Source organism: Cryptomeria japonica, chromosome 9 (genome assembly GCF_030272615.1).
Source record: "Cryptomeria japonica chromosome 9, Sugi_1.0, whole genome shotgun sequence".
NCBI lineage: Eukaryota > Viridiplantae > Streptophyta > Pinopsida > Cupressales > Cupressaceae > Cryptomeria > Cryptomeria japonica.
In genome coordinates, this window is record NC_081413.1 from 556,670,943 (window position 1) to 556,695,634 (window position 24,692).

The following is a 24,692-nucleotide window of genomic DNA, read 5'->3' on the forward strand; positions in this document are numbered from 1 at the left end:
TATAGTGGTTGCCACGGAATACTTGACTAAGTGGGCAAAAGCCAGAGCTCTTCTCGACAACACAGCCATCAATACAACGAGGTTCCTGTATGAACATATCGTAACCAGGTTTGGGATCCCTATCCAGATCACGAGTGATCGAGGATTCCATTTTGTCTATCAAGTGATCCATATGATGATGGTGGAATTCAAAATCTTTCACAACCTTTCAAGCCCATACTACCCTCGAGCGAATGGTCAGGTAGAAGCCACAAATAAAGTGTTGGTGTCCATTATTTATAAATCCTATGGAGTGGAACGGGAAGATTGGGAGGAGTGTCTGCCAGTCGTACTATGGGCGTACCGTACCACATACAAGGTGACCACGGGTCATACACCATTCCGGCTCATATATGACCAAGAGGCGGTGATACCAGCAGAATATACCATGCTGAGTCTACGAATTGCTATGGATAATCGACTGGGAGACAAGGAGAGTCTAAATGCCTATCTCTTGAACCTCACCAAGCTAGATGAACGTCGAATGATGGCACAATGGGCGACGGAAGTGGCCCAATGTCGACAGAAGTACTGGCATGACAAACACCTCTGACAGACAAACTTCCATCCCGGATAGTTGGTCCTCAAGTATAACAGCCGCAACGAACTTCGTCCTAGGAAGTTCAAAGTTCGTTGGTTGGGGCCCTATAAGATCAGGGAACTGGGGAAGAATGGAGCAGTAAAACTTTCCACTCTGGATGATAATCCAATACGTAACCCTGTAAACGGCTCGAAGTTGAAACTATATCGGGAATTTGATTAACCAGTCCTATCAATCAACATGTTGGGATATGCCACAAAGGGAGACTAGACCATTGGAAGAAGTAAGGAAGTAGAGGAAGATCCTGTGGTCACTGTGGAACCATACAGACATGATGAAGATTGGGCTAAGCCACTCACATTCATAGAAGAAAGACTCGTGCCCAAACAAGTTGAAGGCATCGCGGTACCCAGAATTCACAAGCACCTTACAAATGCCTACTTCGATGATTAGGTGGTATGGGGATCACGGGGCGCTGGAGGAAGAGAGCTCCATACAAAGGATTTCGCGAAGGCTATATTGCGTACGACATTGATGAAGAAGCAAAGGCTAAACGAAAGGCGGAACTTGCTGAAAAGGAAGAGGAGCCAGTCGACTTAGAGGAGTACGGTGCAACCTTGGGACCATGTTTGAAAATGGTACTAAAAGTTGAAGACTTGTTTGTGATAGCGCTACAACTTGGCGAGCAAGAAGCGGGCCCCAATGCACTCTACCAGGTGATCCCTAACCCCGTGGGCCCACCGCAGGTGGACGGCAAGAAAGTGACATGGTACCAACAGTATGGAGGTCGGTACATAGATGGAAGTAATAAAGGAGTGGGACCGGCACCATTAGTGGACAAAATATGGGACCTGGAGTATGTGGGCACGTGTTGTCCTGAGGAGTGTTAAAGGAGACTACCACATGTATGTGCATGGCTGCATGATTCGGAGATTAAAGTAAGAACTCGGGAAGATCCCACTGGGGTGAAAAGGAAAATCCAGGACCTAGATAATGAGTGATGTTGACGAAGGAACAAACAAGAAGATAAGGGAGGAAAGAATTTGCAATAGAGTAACACTGGGGAAAAGGGTGAAACGTCAGGTGCGGAAAGCCTAGTTGTGTAAACAGAAGAAGACAACACAAGCTCCGACAGGAAAGGTGGTACAAAGAAGCGACAGAAAAAGCAACATAATTGACAAGCTCCGAGGAAAATTAAAGGTACGAAGGCTTTGATTCAAAAAGTATTGCCAAGTAAAAATATTAAAGGAATATTTTAAAAGGAGAATACTAAAAATAGAAAAAATAAGGCAAGCATTAAACATTAAAGAGAGAAGGTTAAGAGATATTAAAAAATTAAAACAAAGGGGAGATATTATAAAGTTACAAAAAGGAAAATTGCACATGGTGAGAAGAATATTTTATGGAAAACTGAGGACATATGCTCGAACCCTAAAAATAAAGAAGTTTTATATATGCTTTTATCCATCCATTCTAAGAACAGCAAACAGGCGGAGAGAATCTGGCATAGCATACAGTCAATTGCAGGAAGTAAGATTGTACGAACAGAATCCGCACACACCCGCACGAGCAAGGAAGGCAAGATTGTACGAATCCGTACAAGCAGAGCAGGGGAGACACCACCATACAGGTTCATACCTCAGACAGTATCGTACGACATCACCAACCGAGGGGACGAAATATCATTGTACGACATAGGTGAAAGGCTCCCATGATTGTTGTACGAGTTGTCGTACGACACCGTACGAGAAAGAGATCACGTAGGGCATTGGCCGTATGGGACCCGAACGACGTTTGTATAAAAATCCGTAAGTCGGCAACAGAAAATCGGGGGAGTGGTGTCAACATCAATCTCCATACGACAGAAGTGAGTTGAAGGAGAATCCATACGGACCCGTACGAAAAGCAACAAACACGTAGGGGTTAGTCTCGTACGGACCTGTACGGCTGAAGGAAGCCAGCAAAGGAACGGACCAATGTGAAGGGAGATTTCGCACGAGACAGGATAAAGTCAAACAAAAATTTGTCGTCATTCCTACGAGATTGCAAGGAGTTCGTATAGAGCTAGCCGAAGGGAGTCTGTATGGTGTGGGCTTGATGGCATTATATGGCAGCAAGGGTTTCAAAGCAGTCGAAGGTATATGATAAGGACAAGTTGGGTGACCCCAACCGAACAAAAATTCTGGACCGTTATAATAACTGCCAAGGGTAAGAAAAAGACAAGGTTAAAACATAGAATTCTAAGCACATAGCAATGACGGCGACAGGAGAACCAAGTAGCAGTGGTACTAAGAAGGCCAAAGTAAGGCCAAGAATTCAAAGAGACCAACAGGAGAAAGTGACGGTAGAAACCTTGACATTTGAAAGTGTCACAGGGAGTGAATGTCGAAGCTGGTGGGATGAAACCCTCCGGACCATGCACTGAAGAACTCTCTCAGGAAGGCTGAGGTAGACCACGCCATTCAAATGCTAACCTTCAACATAAAAGATTTCGAGCCAGTTCTCCGAAGCTGGTGGGATGAAAACCCTTCGGACCATGCACTGAAGAACTCTCTCAGGAAGGCCGAGCTAGACCACGCCATTCAAATGCCAACCTTCAACATAAAAGATTTCGAGCCAGTTCTCCGAACTATGGTGGCTGGCTATGACTCTCGCAAACAAAAATCTATAATAGAGTACCAAGGCTGCACTACCATGATTTCCTTCAAGCCTAGTGACTTTCGAAGGGTACTTGGAATACCATACAGGGGGGAGTCGACAACAAAACTAACCACCAAAATGACCAAGGAATGAAAAGATTTCATGCTGAAGTTGGTGTGTCATAGTGATTTGACTCCTGCAGAATATGAGAGTTTGTGGGCAAGCAGCAACAGCCGAGGACTGAAACGTTCCTTCATTGCCACTCTTGACTGGCGGATGTTGATGGATCTGGTGAAGAGCAGGTTGACAGGGGCAAGCAGGGCTTTAGACATAGCCATTTGGATGATAAGCCTCATGAATGGACTCAAACTGGGTCACGTGTATAATTGGGTGCAGCTGCGCTTGGATAGGATTAATGACTTTCTTGCCCTAGAACATAAAACGTTCTACATGTGTCACCATGCCATCAGCTTGTTCTTGGAAGTTGTTCGTACACAGATACCCTCCGAGAAGTGGGGGAGGTTTCAGCCGCAGGGAAGAGTAGAACCGAATAAACCTGCTATGTACTACTGGGTGCACTTGGACACACTCGGCAGTGGTGACACCACCCAACCGGCCAGGAAGAAGAGGAAACAAGAAGTAGAAGAGGAAAGTTCCAATGATGATATCGAAGGTGAAGAGGAAGAAACAAAAGATTTGGAGAGTCAAAGCGGTGAAGAGGGGTTCCAGAAGGCACCGCACAATGTAGACTCAGATGAAATGGAAGAAGTAGAAGGGGTGGAAGTGCAGCCAGAAGGAGGGGAAGAGGTAGAGCGGCCCACAACGCAGGAGAAAACCATAGCACGAGTAAATTTTGCAGCCCCAAAGCTACCCCCTTCGGCTCACTTGGTACCCCCGCAGGCATTGACAATGGCTACGCCGATGGGAGACGTCATCCCATTCGATGTGTTATTTCATAAAGTTTCTGAAGGATCCCCACGTGCACCAGTCCGAGTGTCCTTGCCCCAGGTTGCACTGGCCATCGAAGGGGTAGCACAGCCGAGGGACAAAGCCGCACAAACATCTAAAGGGGTGGGAGTTGTACGCACACCCCTGATAGTTCACCGTACGGATGGAACAGGGATGGCAACACCTTTGGGAGATGTGCGGATGGCAATGGATGACATAGCCGTACGGATGGCAGCACCTTCGGGTGGAGGTGTACCGACGACAGTCCCTTCGGGTGGAGATGACATAGCCGTACGAATGGCAGCACCTTCGGGTGCAGGTGTACCGTCGGCAGTCCCTTCGAGTGGAGACGTATAGGTGTCTATGGCCGAAGGAATAGTTCAGAGGGTAGACGACGTAGAGCATACAGATGAAGGGCCGATACAAGAGGAACTAGTCGTACTGGATGCTCTCGTGGCAGGAGAGATAGATCAAGAGCAAGACGTGAATGCATCACTGGACAGTTGGTTGGAGAAGTTTGCCCTTGCACCCCACGCACCACCTCCCCCTTCACCACGCACGATGGCAGTTGGCAAGGAGCAGATTCAATACGAGGGGATCGGAAACATAGAGCAGACCCTGAGGAAGGGGGAGAGCGAACAAGAATACTCATAGTATTATCAATTTGGAGGATGAGAGCTTCCAATCCGAGAACAGCAGGATGATGGACACGGAGTCACCCCCAGGGCAGGATGCATCCAAGAGTTCGTATTTCACAGCCAGATGTACAAGACTCCGTTGGTTCTATTCGGCGGTTCATGACGGAGTTGCAGGGCTTTACAGAGGTAGCACAAGGCATCGCCGACCTGGCCTTACACCTAGATGCAGGAGCTATATTAGAAGCAAAGAAGCTTCTGGCATTTATTATCTCTGGATGCCAGGAGGAGTTCATACAGCAGTTCGTCCAACATTGTTGACTAGCAGCCGAGACTCCTGAGATGGTGGCAACCTGGCGAGGTACACACATCATGCATGGCCAGGGGGCAATTGGCCCCACCTTGCGAGGTATGGAGAGCTCCTACAAGAAGCTATATTTTCAGATGCAACGGGCCTAGGCTGATTAGCGAGCTGCTAAGGAAGAGACTCGCGTACTTCAGAAAGAGTTGGATAAATGTATAGAACTTGCCGCTGTGGAAAAGCAGACGAACCAAGCTAGAGGAGGTGGCTGCGCTACAGAAGACCCGTATGACCGAATAGAGTATTCAGATGAAGACATTGGAGGAGAGGGTCTCAGTCTTGACACGTGAGGTGGAGCAGAAGGATAAGGATCTAATGGAGGCAGCTCTCATGGTGAAGAAAGCTCGTGAACGCCAACTAGTTGCCGAGAGGAACCTACGGCTCTGCATAGAGCAATTGCAACAGTTTCGGCTGTAGGCTTCATCTTCTACCACCCCAGGGAAGTCTTCTCATCCCTCTCAGCCTTAGTTTTCAGTTTTGACCAGCTCCCATTTTGTCTCGTCGTTTGGAAGACGACTACTTTTGGGGGGGGCTGATGTTAGGTGGTAATTAGGCTAATACTTATAGTTTTGCTAAGTTATGTTTTTGTGTAATAAGACAGCCATTGGTTCCTGTAGGGGTTAGTCGGTTGTGATGGTTGGCATCTCCGCCAACCGCTCGGTGTCTTATATAGTGCAATGTAAGGGAACCATGGCAAGGTGGTTGTTGTTGATGTACTAGCTTTTGGAATGCAATAAAAGAAAACATTTTTTTGCCATATCGTTGTGACTGTTACTTTAATTAATGTTCTGAATATAATTGTAGTTGCTGGTTATATGTTCTATGTGCATTTACTGTTTATTCCGTGAACTTGAACAACTCACCGTAGGGAGTAAACATAAATAGTTAAGAAAATTACTTTTGGTATTCTTTGATGATATATTGATTTATAGTAAAAGTTGGGAAGATCATTTAAGATATATTGATGAAGTATTGAGAATACTTGAGCAACAGTCATTGTTTGCTAAAGCATCTAAATGTGAATTTCGAATTATTGAAATCTTGTTGTTTAGGGCATAAGATCAATGCCCAAGGAGTTAGTGAAGATGAAGAGAAAATCAAAGCAACAGTAGATTGGCCTCAACCCAAGACTTTAACACATTTAAGGGGATTTGTAAGACTCGGGAGAAGGTATTAGAGCCGTATAATGAAAAATAAACATCCAATAGCTTTTGAGAGTCACAAGCTTAAGGAAATGGAAGAGAATTACTCTATTTATGACAAAGAGATTCTAGCTATTATGCATGCACTAGCCAGGTTTAGACAATAACAAGTCTGCGGAAGGTTTATTGTTAAACTTAAGACCAACCATAATAGTCTAAGATTCCTCTTGAACCAAAAGGATCTAAATGATAGACAACAAAAGTGGGTTAGCAAGTTGAAAGCCTATGATTTTAATATTGAGTACATGAAGAGAAAGAATAATGTGGTGGTCGATACTTTGTCACGAAGACTTCACTTTTAATCTGACGGATATTTATGCTGATTGGAAAAATTTGATAGTTGTTGAATATGTCAAGGATGCATTGGCTAACGATATATTGGAAGACAAGCTACAACATAACAAGTACAAGGTGCTGGTGGAGCTCATTCTCTACAAAAACCGAATATATTTCATCAGAAGATTGAAATTGAAAGAAAGGATTTTAAAGGCATAACATGAAACTCCATTAGCAGGTCATCAAAGTTATTATAAAACATACAAACAAGTGAGGGAAAGATTCTATTGGAAAGGCCTAAAAGGGGATGTTTAGAAGCATATCAAAGAATGTATAGTTTGTCAAAGAGACAAGATGGAGCAAACATTTCCAGCCAGTTTGTTACAACCCTTACCAATACCAAATAAAAAATGGGAAAGTATTTCAATGGACTTCATCACAGGGCTTCCAAAAGTACAAGAAAAGGATTGTATATTTGTGGTAGTAGATAGACTAAGTAAGTATGCTCATGTTCATGACATATATTTTGAATATAGAGTGCCATTACATAAAACTATTATCATGCATCCTTCAAGAAATAACTTTAAAGATACAATAAACTAATCAAATAGAAACTACTTTATCACATATACAAGTATGCATCAATCACGAGTATAAGGCAGATTTTAACTGAAGGAAACAACATTTTTATTAAATACATAGATATTGTCTAGTGTTTTAGGTGTACAAAAATCTTGGATTATGATATTCATGGGATCATAACTAAAAGTAACAATATGGAGTCATAAACTATGGCAGAAAGGAGCTCATATTGCTCAGACCGGCATTACTAGCTCTATGTGGAGTCATGTGTGAAGAGCACACAGGCAATACTGAGAGGGGAGGTGAATTAGTATTGCAGATTTTTAAACTCCTTAAAACTCGAAACCACATAAAACATAAAAGAAAACAATCATCAAGATGCATACACCAAATTTCTCATGGAAAACCCTTTTGGGTAAAAAACAACGGCACCAAATAGCTTTCATTAACATAAATGGGCACCAACCCTGATTACAAAAGTGAGCTACAACTCACACATAGAGCACCAACTCAGAACAACTAAGGCACCAACCTCAAACAAAGCACCAACTCAGAACAACTGAGGCACCAACATCAAACAAAACACCAACTCAATGATTTGTATATCAAGACTAGACTGCTAAAAGTTATCATCTCTCCACACCTCTCTTTCTTATCTTTCAGATGAGATGGATTTCACAAACAGTCCCCTGACAAGGCACTTTTGAATAAATATATATATACACTAGACTTATTCAGTATCCACAGCTAAGACTTTTGACAATGCATCTGAAAAGTGTCCTTGTCACTGTTGACTTAATGTATCATTTTCTGCAACTAGCACATACTCAAAAATCATATATCCCCACAGTATATAATATAATAGACTGATAACAAATCTTAGTAAACACCCAAGAAGAGCTCTTGACAAGCTTCCACTCCAAAAATGTTAACAGCAACCTTCAGTATCAATTCCTAAGGCTCATGTTATGGTAGAAGTCTCCCACCATCTAGTGAAAGAAAAGATTTTCATATACATAACCCAGTCATCCTTCAAGCTATTCTTAAACACGACTCCCCTGGATAATAAGCATCTGCAAAAAGTTTTTAATTGCAATCCAACCAGATATCACCACTGTTTTGTTTTTTAAAATGGCCCACAATCCATTCTCCATCTCCAAAAAACGTTTTTGGTTAGTAAACCTGTATTAAAAAGATGAACTTTTCTTACACCAAACAATTAATTCTAACAGGCCAATATTCTAATCGCATCAACCATCTTCATCCACGTCACAGCAAAAGAAACCTGTGGGCTAGGCATGAAATTGACTTTTCAAAAGTAAATCTGACTTCCGTCAGAAATACCAAACTTAGAAAGAGCATTATAAGGTAATAACATGCCGCTCCAAGAAAGAGAATAACCACCGCCTCCAATCATTAAAATCTAATACCTTCTAGAAACCGTGAATAACTAGGAATGAAGGCATATTAAATTAAATGCTAAAAATAGCCAATCAACGCACACTTTGGCTAAGCATTACCACACAAATTCAACCTTTGAAAATTCTGAAGATGAGTTGGCATACAATCTGACACATGGCACAACAAGAAGACAAGGAGCTTGCTGATGCAGACACACACACAGCTCAAGTAGACAACCAAGCAGCTGAAGCAGGTCAAGCACCACATGCAGTTGAAGCAGCTCAAGCAAAATTGAGAAGGTCTAATGAATAAACAGCAGCTCAAAAAACACTTCAAACTCAATCTAATATTACTTTGAGTAATCCTCTAGCTTGAATAGTCACAAGCTTGACAAAAACCGCTTGACATCAATGACAATATGTCTAACAATGTGCTTGTATCTCAGACAAGTCTATATATGTTGCTATGGTCTTAGCAGCATTACTTAGGATAGGGTTTGACTTAACAAACTAGAAGTATATATTGTTTGATTCCTAGAAATTTAATTGGGGAAAAAGTCAAAAAGAAAAAAATTGTTGTTCTTCCATCCAATATGGCCCAAAAAGATTCCTTTTTTTGTTTTTTTAAAACTAGAACAAGGATTAGGGAGAAGCGTCCCTAGTACTGTCATGGCACATGCCATTTTACATATTTTTTTCATTTTTAACCATCCTCCAAACCTTCAAAAAAATGCTTGGCTTTCATGCTCTAACATTTAACCATCTTCAATTTTTTATGTTTTTTCCTTATTTTCATAGAACTGGCCAAGGCTACCCACTGGGACTTGCCAAATTTAGCAGACTCGTCAGGTGCCCAAGTCAAGAGTCCCCAAACCTCAGTTCAGTCTGCTCTGAGTCTTGTAACTATAAATTAAAAATTATATGAAAATAGACATTTTGGCACAGAAAGATTACAAAAGAAAAACCTACTAGTTAGAGATGACCTTAAAATAAATCAAAGTAAATAAACATTCATGAGAATATTACAGCCTACCTTGACCCAGAATTGTGCTTTTTGAAAAGTTTCCATGCTTGTAATGTCATACACAACAACTGCAGCTGATGCCCCTCGATAATAAAGAGGTGCTAGGGAAGCATACCTGAATTGTTTAGACAACACCATTCCCTGTGAGTTTTAGTGATAGATTACATGCTAACTACAAGAAGAGCCTGAATTGTAAGTAATGGCACAAAAAAATCACATGTGAAGAAGAGCACATAAAGGTAAAGAAAGTTGCTTTTGGAAATTCAAATCATAAATGCCCTAACATTACTGATATCTATAGACTTCTGCATTAGAAAACAAAGATGTCTTATGTTTTTGGTTCAGAAACAAACATCTACATTGAAAATGATCTGGGATTATCACAACGATGGCTTAGAAGTAAATAAAATAATCAAGTACAAACATAATACCTTTCCTGCCCAGCAGTATCCCATATCTCAAACTTGACAGTTGTAGAATCCTGCAGTGCAATGGTTTGAGACAAAAATGATGCCCCCACTGTTACCTGAAATGGAGATAGTTCAAATTAGATTAAAAGCTAGTGAACACAGATTAACATTTCAGGTCTAAAGTTCCTCCCTACTGCAACACACCAAGAATATTTGAATTTAAGTAAAATATATATATATAGATATAAATGTACATATATACATATGCATACATATATATGCATATGTATGTATATATACATATGTGTGTGTGTGTACATATATGTATGTATATATATATATATATATATATATATATATATTGACTGTATGTAAGCTGTGGGTCATGCATTTTGGCTTTATGTAAGCTGCGGGTCCCAGACATATTTATGTCAAGATGAATTAAATTCTCACAGAAGCACCCAGAGATGCTTATTTATATGTGTGTGTGTGTGTGCGTGCACACACACACACATATATAACTTTATGCAAGCTACGGGTTAAAATGAATTAAATTCTCACAAAAACACCTAGAGATGCTCAGACATTTTAAAAATTAGAATGTGTAATTCTTTGAAATATTAAATTGTAAACAATACCTTTGATGCAGGGTCAAACTGGCCACGCACAAAACGTAAAACTATGCAGCTTTTCCCAACACCAGAATCACCCAAAAGAACTAACTGCACAAACAAATAATGGTGCAAATTTAAGGAAAAAATTATTTAAATCTGGACACAACCATATAGTATATACCATTGCTTCTCAGTATTGAACATATATTGAAAAGCAACAAACCCACATATGTGATCATTCTTTTAGATGCACAACCCAGAATAACATCAGAAGAACGGACATAGGAAATGAGATATGATAATGCACAACACAGCTAATTACAGAAGAGAGATACCATGCTCCATGGGTAGGCATCATCTTGGAGTCAGGGATGGGAAATGCAATGGGATCATCCCCAAACACAGAAATGTCCCTTTTGCATCCCCCCTACCCTTCCCCATGGAAACACAACCCCCCCACTTGGGAACGCTTCAACAAAAAAAATTGAAACCACCTAAAAAAACCTTAAGTTCAACTTTGGGGGTGTTAAGGTATTTTCATTTTGAAAATATATAGGTTTCTTACACCATAGGCAAAAGTAAACATTGAACAAACGAGCCATTTAGGCAAAATTACTGGCCTACTCGCCCATTATCCCATATTGTTACATTTGGACCAACAGGAAAACCTAAGGGGGAAGCCCAAGCCTATTGAACTTGTTCCATTTTACAATGAATTAGTCACTGGCAATTCATAAGCATAACCAAATTTACAAAACTATCACTATAACATAGCCTAAGCAATTATGTACCTAGACAGATCAGATCAGCCTGCAGCCCAAGGTAATTTTTAGGTGGCAGAACTGTGCCAGTAAGACCTTATAAAAGTTACAGAATACATTGAGGGATCTGAAGGAACTAGGTAAGTTCTTCATTTAGTTGAAGAAAAATGTGAAGATTCACGATCTTCAAAATGGTTGAATCAGCTCCCTTCTTATTGGCACATCAGTAGATGACCAGATTAAAGAATAGAGCCAATAGTTTATTATGTTGAGGGTTGGCAATGTAGAAACTGTGTAATTTTAATTTTAATTGTGTAAATTACTGTAACTTACTTTTGTTTGTCTTCTTGACTCAGAATATTCAGACTTATTTCCAATTCTATAATTCTTGGGGTGTATTTCTCAAAAACATAAGACTGCATCGAACTACAGTTGGCTTCATATGATGTAGGTTTTTTTTAATTTTTTCTATGGAATCTATAACAATGTAATATTATACAGACTTAATACTTAGAAATGCAGAAGCATCCATGCAAAGTTACCATAAACCAAAGGTAAAAATGCATTCAACAGCCACAATTTTATCTAGAAATATATAATCTAATGTTCAGTGTCAAATCTTAGCATTGGATATGCCAGTCAAAAGAAATACAGAAAGTTGAGCCTGTTTCCCATTTTATAGAAGTTGGGAACATTTCTCAAAATTCTGACACTACTTTGAACTTGGATTGGGTTTAGAGGCTGGGAGTTTGTTTCAATGGAACTAATATGAATATGGTGATATACAGATTCGTTACATACAAATGCACAAACATCAATGCAAGGTAGACCTCAATGTAAAACACCTCCAACAACCATGATAGAAGCTAGAAATCAAACATACAGCAAGTTATAATAGCTAATCAGAACCATTAGATAACTCCAACAACCAAAATTGATAATATCTTGAAAAAAGACTAGAAACAATTTCCAAATGAGGCCAGATTTTCCAAAAACCGTAATGCTTGAAAATTACTAATTATCTACCATATATGTAAGGCAGAGGAATGCATAGATTTCTAGTTCTACCAACTATGATAAAAAGACAAAGGCAGCCTAGCATACACAGCAGCCATGTCACACCAAAAATGTATCCACTGGTAATGGTTGGAGCTAAATTAATTGCATTTGAATTGAATCCGAATCTTCCAATTTTAACACTTCAATCCAAATAAATAGTTCAACTTTCTTCCTTCACAAGCAACAGACGGCACTCTTCTTCAATCTTTAACTCCTACTTTGCATCTGTTTTCTCATAAGGGGGCAATGCCCACTATAACAAAAAGCTAATAGTAGAGAATGTAAGCATCAATGTTTTCCAAGCTAGCATAGATGATGAAATGCAAATGAAAATTTGTTGTAGCTCAAAATTAATACAAATTAACAAAATTGGTAGCTCCAATAAGTCTGTCCCACAGCAGTGATAGCAAGAGCTCACCAAAGATATTTTAACAATTATTGTACCTTAATCCGTAAGTTTTTGGGGTCGGATGCACCAGTGTTCTCAAGAGTTGAACCGCGGGCACGCCCTGACACTTTCCCTGTAAATTAAAGGATGCAGTTTTAAACAATGATATCAAATGCATTTTATTCTTTAAACCCAGAGCAAAAATACTACACAAAACAAATAGAAACTACAGGTTCTATCAAAATTTAGGAGTTGAATAGAAAATGAATATAGCCTTCAGCTTCTTTACAAGCCCTAAGCCAACACCTTTACTGATGTTAAAGAGGCCTTGTATGGCACATGGACTATAATTGCCATTAAAAATGAAAAGACACAAGAAAAATGAACTGGTTCCCTGGAACATCTACATAGGAGGGCCAGATGTCTGAGGTTATCATTTTCCTTGTCCTCTATGAAGTATCAAAGGAAAACTAAGAGGCTAAGATATGTGAAGCATGCATGTGGGAAAATGTATAGCAGCACAAGTCCCGAATTATAAAGCAAGTGAAAATATAGTATATACTATATACACAAGGAGACGAGAAAATATAATAACACCAAAGCAGGTCAATGGGACTCATAACTACATCCAATTGCATTAAAAAAAGTACTACATTTAAACCCAAGTGATCAATAAAAAAAAGACTGAAAAAATGAAAGCATAAATAACTAAATAACCAAGTACAAATAAACCAAAATGGATAAGTATAAATAACCAATTACAAATATAAATAGCAATGCAAGGAGAGGATGCTTAAAGAGCAACAAGGAACATATGAATGCCATAACTATAGACCAAGCCTAGAAACAAGTACTGTCACACATCTGTATTCATGCTTAGTTAAAGAAAAAGAACCAACAACATTATTATCCACCATCTCAACTTGACCATTGCAGGATCTAATAATGTCCACAGAACGCTGCAACATTAGACAAAAAGAATTGGACTTCAGTTTTCAATGTTCTTATGATGTTCCGTAGTCAAGTCAAAATGATTTGGTGTTTCCATCTAAAAATCATTTTTTTAATTCTTTGTGAACATCAAAATTTTGATGTTACATTATAAATGTCAAATTTTTATTTCATTTCAAATTTATATTTTTGCAGTTCCCTCCATCTTACTTACCCCTTCTTCAGATCTTTAAGGATATTGAAATAATTAAATTCAATTCATAAACTACAGAAAATTATGATGTTCATGAAACAACTTAAAATTAAAAGAAACACTTTGGCCCCCTGCTGTTGAAATGGCCTGCAAACTACATGGCGGCCGAGAGAACAAAAGAGAGATGACACAGCAGGGAATGTTGTACAACAAAAACCAGATGCTAGACCACAAATGATGCTTCCATGCCATATTTTTTTGAGTTAAAGTTACACCCAAAAGAATTTAATGTATTTACTAAACTTTTCAATCCTGATTAGGGCATGGAATCAAATTTTATTTAATGCTGTAGTTGTGGGTGCCCTAATAGTAATCCATCCACCAAAAGAAAACAGCAGTTTTGAAGACTGGGAAAGAACATCGCTCCATGAAATGCCTGCCCTAGCCCCTTCTACTGCCATCTGTTGGGGGATGTCCCTGAGATGTAACCCTGCCAGGGGATGGTGAGGGAACTCCCTGCTGTCACCAGGATGGTCAGGGAGCACCCTACTCTCCCCCATCTGACCCAGGGACAGCTGGGAGTCCCCTGACCCCAAAAAGGCAAAAATTCTAAATTGTCCATCCTCAACATGAAACTTTCAGCCCTTTTTCCACAGTTTCAGGAGTTTGTACCCAAACTAGCACTTATACCTATCTCAGAGAAAATTCACCACGTTGAATATGCCACTTGGCAAAAAAAATTTGTCATGTGCTTGAGAAGGTGCTGCAAGTTTTTGTTGAAATATTTGATGTTATTAAACAATAGAGTGAGAGCTCTATATAAAGAATTTAAAAGAAATGATGTTTCTAAAAGAAACAATCATCAACTGAAGCTAAAAATAGAAACTAACTAAAGACGACTAAGATGACTAAGATGACAATTGAAGAAACATTACAATATTCTAATACCCTCCCTTAATGGTCATCATTCTAATTACGCAGAGATAAACAATGAAGGCTGCCCCCTTCTTCTCCAAACATTCTACAACATGAGCCTGCCACTGACCCTATCATTGAGATGAGCCTACCACTGACCCTCCCAAAATCTGGAGAACTTTTGGATAACACAAATCATCCACAAACTTTTGCAGATGAGCATGACAGCCCAAAACAAACTGCAAGAAGCCATGATTTTTAAGGAAATAATCGCCAAACCCGGACACTAAAGTTTACAAAGCATCGGTTTTTTTCGGAAAAAAAGGGTAAAAACCCTAAGACAGAAACACTTATACCCATGATTTTTTAGGACAAAATCATGTAAAACCCAATTTCCCACCCAAACATTTCGAATTACAGATGACTAGACACGATTTATTTGGTGAAAAATCGATCAAAACTCTTACAATAATTTTTGAGGGGAAAATTATAAGCCTTACAGAATAATTTTTAAGGTAAAAAATTATAAACCAAACAAAATAGTTTTTTAAAATAAAATTATTAAGACCCTCCCAGAATTTTTTAAGGGAAAAAATTATGTCCAAGGGGTTGAGCTTAGTTGGTTAAAGCATTGAGTTCTCAATGTGGAGACCCAAGTTCAACTCCCATGAGGGACACCTTTGTGTAGAATTCTAAGTTGTGACTCTTGGTCTTCCATTGGTTGTATTTGTCTCATTGTTTAAAATAGATTTCTAAGTTGTGACCCTTGGTCTTCCAATTGTTGTTTCTAGTTTGGTGCTCGAAAGGAGCTAGTATTTGTAGTAAGTTTGCTCGAAAGGAGCTGGTATTTGTAATAAGTTTGTAACATGGATGCTTGAATGAGCAAAAATGAGCTTTGTGATTCTATGATACTTAATACAAAAAAAAAGGGAAAAAATTATTAAAACCCATCAGAAATTTTAAGGGGAAAAATTTAATAAAACCCATCAAAAAAATCTCCAGGCGACCAAACAAAGAGGCAAATTGTGTGGCCTAGTCGCATTGTTGCAAGGAGATGAAGACATCAAACAAGGCCCGACTCCATGAAGCCCTAGACCGCAGGTACAGAGGATCTGAAACCCTAGGTCGTAGAATGCATAATACAAATGCAGGTTGCAGATCTGAAACACCATAGTCGCGACCAGAAACCAAAAATCCGTGAGCACGAAAAAATAGAAGAAAACCTCCACGATCTTCAAACACAAGACCCAAACTGCCCACAAACACAACTCCACGAACCCACAAAATTTTTGAATTATAGCTCCAAAAGAGCCCATAAAATTCTGCAAAGATTTCAACAAAACCTCCAACGATTTATAAAAAATCGAAAAAACAAATTTCTGGAAAAAAAGAAGTTACGAATTTTTTCTCAAAAAATTTGCCAAATTTTATGAAATCCCATTGGCCTGCTCTGATACCATGTTAAAATATTCGATGATATTAAACAATAGAGCAAGAGCTCTATATAAAGAATTTACAAGAGACGATGTTTCTAAAAGAAACTATCGTAGACTAAAGCTGAAAATAGAAACTAACTAAAGACGACTAAGATGACTAAGATGACCATTAAAGAAACATTACAATATTCTAATAGCTTTTAACTGCCTCCCTTGTTAGTAGCTGCTAAAGTCTCTTATTCCTGGGAAAAAGATTCTAAGCATTCTCATTAACATGTTTTGGATGTTTCATACAACCACAACAACACAGAAAATAGCAGTAATAGTCCTCTCCAAGAGACTGCATCCTTATGGCCCCTTCAAACAGCCCAAGAAGGAAAGCTGATATATTATTAAAATACAAAGATTATATGGACTTGTATAATCTAATTTGGTTTGTGACTTTGCACAGACTGTAGAATAATTCGTACTCGATAGATTAGTTTGAAAATTGGCATTGTGAATAGACTGCATGGCATCTACTTGAAATGTTTATATTCTCTATAGAGCTTTAACTGAGCATAAGTAGGAAATGGAAATGGTAGAAGTTATCTTAGTCTCAGACAGCAGGAAAGTCATTTCTTATTTTCCTAATTTGTCACCCTGTATTTAGTTGTCTTTTATTAAATTTAACTATGCTCATTGAACTGTTCTTTCACAATATATTGATATTCAGAATTTTCAGTGTATCGTTTGATCATTGGTGTTCATACTTCATTCAATTGATTCATTATGTTCAGTAGTTTAGTAACTTTAGTAAGTTGCTCATTATTAGACATTTTTATATAACCAATTTTCAAGTACTGTATTACTATGTTCCATGGCATTTTGGGAATGGGGATGGCAGAAGACTATAATGTCCCCAAATTGAATTTTTAGATAACATATAATTTTTCTGTGTTTTTCTGGTTTGTGAAACAAAATATAAATTGAAATAATATGAAATATAGATAGCTACAGCAAACTATAAGAATCCAAAATTCCTTAACATAACTTAATATCCAGATTCAAAAATTTCTGCATACTGATAAGCAATGTTGGATGAGCAGCACATTGAAATAGCAGTACCCTTATTACAAATTAGCACCCAATAATTGATTGGTTTTATTAATATTCACAGAACAATGCAACATACAGGAGTTTCCAGCAGCATGCATCAACTTATGAATGGAAACCACTTCCCAGCCAATGGCATGGCTATCCACAATGACTATATAGCTCTCCCTTATGGTGTGCTTAGCTGAAAGTATGCAAATCCCTCTAGGGGATTGAGGCAGCCTTAAAATGATGCATTTGCCTTCCCAAACTGTGATCCCTTTTTAACATATTACACAGCCTTTTAGTGTAGATTCTTCACCATGGATGGCTGGAAGAAAGAATGGAAATGCCGCCCCAGCCTTTGCAATCATAATAGCACCCTTATGTGACCACAATCTCTCTGTACAACCAAACAATGCTTGCAATGGTATTGCAAATATGATCCAAGCCACAACATTCAGTTACTTTGCCCAGCTGATAACAACTTAGTGTTAGTTGCTGTGATCTGCACCTAGAAGCTCATGATGCCCTTGGCTGGTACCAAATAAAAGCTGTGAACAGTAGATGTTATCTTTGGCAGATGTAGGGTAAGGATCAGTGAGAAAATATGACAACCAATCCCTGTGAATTATGATAATGACAGCAGCAAACATGCACATGACTTCTGAGAATCAACAATGAAGATCTTTCGAACAATCTCTGAATATTTGTTTGCAAATCCAATTGCCCAAATCTGGAAATTTTTGAAAATCAACAATATTTGGTTCCAAATCTGAAAACTTGAATGAAATCACCAAATTCAGCTACAATGCAACCCATGTGGAGATGCCCTGTATAGGAATGAGAGTTTTAACCCCCATATCCAATAGTAGAAATCCAAGTGGGTTTTCGTCCTCCAAGATCTCTGAACAGCCAAGGGTTTTCATCATCCAAGATCTCCAAAAAGCCAAAGGTTTTCATCCTCATTTGTGAAATTGAACACAAAGCTCAAATGTTGAATTGCAAAATGTAGATAAAACGATTTGTACAAGACAAACTCATAGCAAACTAAGCATTTTATTTTTTCTTTTTTTCTTTTTCAACAAACGCTCTTGTTACAATTAGAAAGTTGAGAAGAATGTGAGAAATTGTTCATAGTTTTAGTGTTTTCTAAATCCCCAAAAGGTTGTTGCAAATTAGGAAAGCATTCATAGGTGACTATTCTTGTCGTTTGGCCCTTCATCTATTGGACTTTGTTTACACTATCAAGGCCATGCCCCTTTTCATGTTGTGTCCTTGTTGCAAGATGACTCCCCAAATCTAATGTTCTTGTGGTACTCATCAGAACTGCAAAGATGCTCATGATTTTGCACTCACCTTTCTCATTCATTTGTGATCAACCTGCTTTTTTGGATTGTCAATCTGGACCAAATATTGTCATTATAAAGGTAGGATGAAATTATAGAAAATGATTGGTGCTAGCCTATCCTCTTTGACAGATCCAAAAAAAATAACAATATACTAATAGTGTCATTAAACCTATCCTTACAATGCACGAACAGCATCAAGTAAAAACAAAAACAAAGGCCTTCTAAGCTGTCTAAAATTCTCTCCCATGGGTTAACATCTCAATTGTCATAATTTATAGGGAGCAGCACCCAAAGACATCCTTCCAAACTGTATACATCACACTAAAGGATAAAAGAAATCCAACAATTATATAATGAGGGTATAAATTGCCACAAAGAAATCAACAAGTAGTTGATAATTTGACGTGCTAATAAAGCTGGTCAATGCTTTCCTAGAAAGCACAACTTCAAGCCTGCATGGTAAGCAAGACCTCTTTAAATCAATACAACTAATGGTAAAATATAACATACTCAACAAATACCAATCATTCAAACTTGCTGTCGGCAGTATGGTATCATGTTCAACAGATAATTTAGAATAACTTTGCAGTGCATCTAAAACAATCACAGTATCATTATGCAGATTCTACAAGGGCTACTAGTACTTCATGAGATAATTCACTTCGATCTCACATGGAAGAATAGGTTTGCTGTTGAAGGTGGAGATCTCTGAGGTTTATGAGGGAGTGAGCTACCTTTTTTTAAATTAGATCCTAGAACTATTTGAGTTATCTCAAAAATTTAAAAATGATGTGAGTCAGTAAAACAATTTTATTCTACCACTGGATCCTCAGTGTTCAGGACCAACTCTCTATGAAGCTTCTTAATTTACTCAAAGGTTATCCGCCAAGAGATCCCTTGATTGGAATATCCCCATAAATATACATCATTCTTACAAAAAACAAAGGGGAGAACTCTAAAAGAAAAAAACCAAAGGCTGACTGAATATAAGAGGAATTAAATCTGCACTTAATGTGGATCCAATTAATCGTATGCAATATTCAGATGATACCATGATCACCATTGAGCCCATCATGAGGAAAAGTAACAAAATAAGATCTTGAGGAGATATAAAGTGGCTTCTAGGAAAATGATTGACTCAAAGAAATCTAAGGCTTTCTTTGCGAATGTCTCTACCATTAAGCAAGTTTCTTTTGGCCAAGCTGTTGGGTTGTGTTGATGTGTTTTTTATGCACATGCGAACACAGAATAAAATACCAAGGTATCTTATCCTCTCTTGAACAAAGTTTCCCCGAATGCTGAAGATTTCGCCTAAGAATCATTCGAGAAGACTCCAAGGTTCTATATGTAGGGTCTCTACGTGTGGATAAGCTCTTGTGGCATGATGTGATTATGCTGGAATCACAAGGGGACTTACGTTCGACTACCTAAGCATTTAATCTGTTGGAACTCGAATCCTATTTACTAGCTGGAAGATAAAGAAATGGCAAAAGCATAGGGTTTAAAGAATCTATTCTAGGACCTAGAATGCAAGACTATAGATGATCGACTAGGTGGAGTCCTACTGGGCTAGGTTTCACCATCAAACTGAACAATTCAACACCAACTCAGTGCAATCTTCTAAGGGATGCTTCGAATATGTTCAAATCGTACACCATCAAACACTGATCACCATTCAAGTCAATGCATGAACAATAGATGTGTAACAACTTGAGATTAAGCTCATTCTATGCCAGTTGACCACGTAAGGCGCACTTACAATCAGCAAGAGGCTAGTGGTTTAAACTAGGTGGATTCCACGCGAGTGCATTCAAGAACTTCCTTCATTCAATCTAATTATTTACCATCTAAAATGAAGATTCAACAAGAGACCATGCATATTGCAAAGAAACGACACATTTCACCATAACTTCAATGAAAATGGAGTTCATTTACAATTTAGGCAACAATTTCTTGCCTTCTCCTAATCTACTCTAATTGCTATTCTATTCATTATTCTAGCTACTAACTCCTAGCTATTAACCTCTATTAACCAACTATTAACCTTTACAAATGAAGAGCCAGAGCTTTATATAGAGAGCTCTTTACATCTCAATGGCTCAGATTGATTTACAATCAATGGCTAAGATTACAAGATGAAAACCCTAATTAGGGTTTGTTATAACAAACTCCCCTAGCCAATGAGAAAATTACATTTAAAATTTGAGAACCAATAGGAAACAGGGGTAGGTTCCTCGAAATTTGTGCCATTACTGGTGAGTCAGGTACATTGAATCTGGACATGCTAATGTGGACCTATCTGACTGGAGGAATAGTGACTGGGATGCCACCTTGTCTAGTACTTCCTCTGTGATGACCTTTGGTCGATCCTCCTTCGTCCTGGATGTATTTGAGAAACGATGTATGTTTCCTTGGCTCTCTTGTGCTTGATGAGGCCTCTTCACGATCAAGTCACTCCTCCTCTGGTAGCTTATATCGCTTTGAAATGTTTACAAGATCCTTCTTCTCTGTCATCCTGTGATTTCTTTGAGGATAGTTCTAACACATGGCTTGCAATTGTTGATCATTCAAAGTCCTTCAATTTGGTAGCACCTTGAGTACCTTCTCATGCGTCCAAGGCGTCCTTAGTGATGATGAAACTTGAATAAGTCCTCCTTGTCTGCTCTTCCTTCTAGCTCGGTCTTGTTGATCTGCAAAACAAACAAAGGATGATTAAGTATACATGATATATTCATTCTAACATGATATTTCTCACCTTAAATCATCAACAAGAAGGCATTAGAATGAAATTCGCTCAGGACCCTCTCCAGGGACAGAAACTATAATGAAATTTGCTCTGGACCCTCTGGAAGGGTCAAGAGCGAAATTGGTAATCTCACTTAATTCTCTATTCATAACTCATTCTCCAAGGCATTAAACTTCATAATTGTGCTCCTTCTAGGTATAGACAAGTCATTTGCTCTCAAAAATTGCTTAGGACGGGGTCATCCAAGTGCTAAGGCAAGGTACAAGGTCCATTGAAGAATTTCGCTCTAGACCCTTTGGAAGGGTCAGGAGCGAATTTCTTCCTTTAGGTTGAATTCTTCCTTCCTCTCACTTCATTTTGCCTTGATTTTCACCTTTCAATCCCTCTCTCATGAAGACATTATCTATTTGACCCCCAAGAAGGCCTGAAAGAAGGATTTCGCTTTGGGCATTTGCCAAGGACAAGACCTATGAGGAATTTCGCTCTTTGGAAGGGTCAGGAGCGAAATTTGCATTTTTGGACAAATTCTTCACCTTTTGTGATCACAACTCACTCAAATGCATGCCTAGGGATACCTCTAAGTTTAATCAACCTCCATCAACATTAGGCTCGACACAAAATTGGGGGAAAAAGGAGGTTTTAGGAATTTCGCTCTGGACCCTTTGAAAGGGTCAGGAGCGAAATTTGCCATTTAGCCTTAACTCCATCATTTCCTTTGCTCCAATCCACCTTGCAAGGCAAATATGCATCAATCTTCCCTCAACTATGCCATAGGAACTAAGACTTTGACCTCAAACAGGGAGAAAATAGGTGTTTAAGAAATTTCGCTCTGGACACTTTGGAAGGGTCGAGAGCAAAATTTGCATTTTAGGCCAAAATCCTTCACCCTTTCACCCCTCACTTGCTTCCAAGGCATGATGACATCCTAGCTAAGGCTTCAAGGCACAAAATTAGTTCAAAAAATGAAGCAAAGATATGATTCTATGAAAATTCGCTCTGGACCCTTTGGAAAGGTTAGGAGCGAATTTTGTCTTTAGGCATAAATCCATCATTTCCTTCACTTTCATTCACTTCTTAAGGCAAGAATATATCAATCCTCTCTCCACCATGTTCTAAGAACAAAGATCTTGGCTTGAACAAGGAGCAAATAGAGGTTTATAAGAAATTTCGCTTTGGACCCTTTGGAAGGGTCAGGAGCGAAATTCTTCCTTAGGCTCATTTCACACTTCTTTTCCTCTCAACTCACCTCAAGTTTGACTTATCCAATCTCCTCTTTCCATAATCAAGTCAATTCGCCACCTATTTAGCTCAAAACGAGGTCCTTCTAGTGTATTAGGCAAAATAGAGAGTCTAGTTAAGGATTTCGCTCTAGACCCTTTGGAAGGGTCAGGAGCGAAATTTTGTCTTTTTAGGCTTAATTCTCACTCAAGTTGCCTAGGACTTGTTCATTTCCCCTTTGTCTTGTCATATTCAAGCTAGCTTGCTATCAAAGTGGTGAGGAAAAAAGGTTTTCTAAGAATTTCACTTTGGACCCTTTGGAAGGGTCAAGAGCGAAATTGCTCTTCTAGGCTCGATTCACCTCCCTTTTCACTTGGCTTTGTCTTAAACTTGATCTTTGACCCTTTTCCTTCCATAGTCTTGCAAATTTGCCCAACCATTCAATGACTTTGGTGAATAATTAGGTCCTTTGGGAAATTTCGCTCTGGACCCTTTGGAAGGGTCAGGAGCGAAATTTGCAATTATGCTCAATTTCTTGACCTTTTCATCACTTTGCTTCGTTGAACATATCAATTCTTTCTTAATCATGCCATAAGGACAAGTTTTCTATGCAAATTAGGACCAGGAAGAGAGATACAAGGAAATTCGCTCTAGACCCTTTCCAGAGTGAAATTGAGGTTTTAGGCTCAATTTTCTCATTTTCCCCTCAACTTTGCTCTCCGACTTGGTTTTTAGATCCTTTCTTCATCTTAATCAAGTCCGTTTGCCTTCAAGGTGATGTCAATTCAATGCTTTTGATGACAAATTAGGTCTTTCTAAGGATTTCGCTTTGGACCCTTTGGAAGGGTCAAGAGCGAATTTTGTCCTTTAGGGTCAAATCTTGACTTTTTCATCAAATTTCCACATCCAAGCTTATCCAAGGCGTCTCCAAAGGTGAACTCAAGCTTATTTCCCTCAAATCCATGCCTTAAAGTGAAAGTTTTGTTTGGGATAGGAGTCAAAAAAGAGCTAAGGAAGATTTCGCTCTGGACCCTTTGGAAGGGTCAGGAGCGAAATTTGCAAAAATGTTCAAATTTTAAACCCTTTTCCAAATTTCAAAGTCTAGGCTTGGTCGTTAGGCATTTCAAAGGGCCAAAATAGGTCAATTTTACATCAATCAATGCCTAGAACCTCATCATTCATCAATTGGACCAATCTCAAACCCTTGAAGATGATATTCACTCACAAAGCTTCATTGACTTTCTCAAACTCAAACAAGACATCGCCTAGCAACAAGAGCAAAACCTGACCTAGAAAAGGCTTTCACAGAGACCCTGACCTAGACCACTTACTGACCCACTTCAACTTAAGCAGAGCCTACTATTATAATGATCTCTCTGGCAACTTTCACTGCAAAGACTAATAGCCAAGACCAGGCAATCAAGCAAACTAAACTAACCCTAGCAAGCAAAAAGTAGGGGTCCCCATTTGCAATGGGGCGATGTGTGAATACGTCACAACAGGTTGTAAGAGAGACTCCTTTGAGTTCCTCTCTTGAAAGGCAATACCAAGACAATCCCTTGGATGGATCTGATTAGTAAGAGTAAGAACAACATTTCAAGATATAAAGTTAAATGGCCTTCTTCTGCAGGAACTTGGAAGTCTTGCTATTGTCCAATATGTGCAAAGTTTCAATGGGTACCTTAGCAAAGGATTTGCCTTCCTCAAAAAACAATTTAAGCTGACATAAGGAGTTGCAAAATGGCTAATTTTTCTCTAAGTGCACAAATGTTATGTTGAATGTATATGAACCCTAAAGCAGGTTGGTGTAGAATATTTCAAAGTACACACCTAGAAGTAACTAGAGAAAAAATTTACTACTCATCCTCCAAAGGGATCTGATGTGATGTTTTCACACATCACCCCATTGCAAATGGGGACCACCTAC

The 24,692-nt window shown here is 38.9% G+C and overlaps 1 protein-coding gene across 1 annotated transcript in view; it reads right to left on the reverse strand.

Moving 5' to 3' along the window:
- Positions 1-24,692, reverse strand: part of LOC131070640 (ras-related protein RABF1) — an 89,377-nt gene that overhangs the window by 56,413 nt on the left and 8,272 nt on the right. The window contains exons 2-5 of the mRNA XM_058006227.2: positions 12,937-13,013; positions 10,697-10,780; positions 10,080-10,174; positions 9,658-9,763 (exon numbers count right to left, since the gene is read on the reverse strand). Coding sequence (XP_057862210.1) covers positions 9,658-9,763; positions 10,080-10,174; positions 10,697-10,780; positions 12,937-13,013 — 362 coding nt within the window. The remainder of the gene's footprint in view (positions 1-9,657; positions 9,764-10,079; positions 10,175-10,696; positions 10,781-12,936; positions 13,014-24,692) is intronic.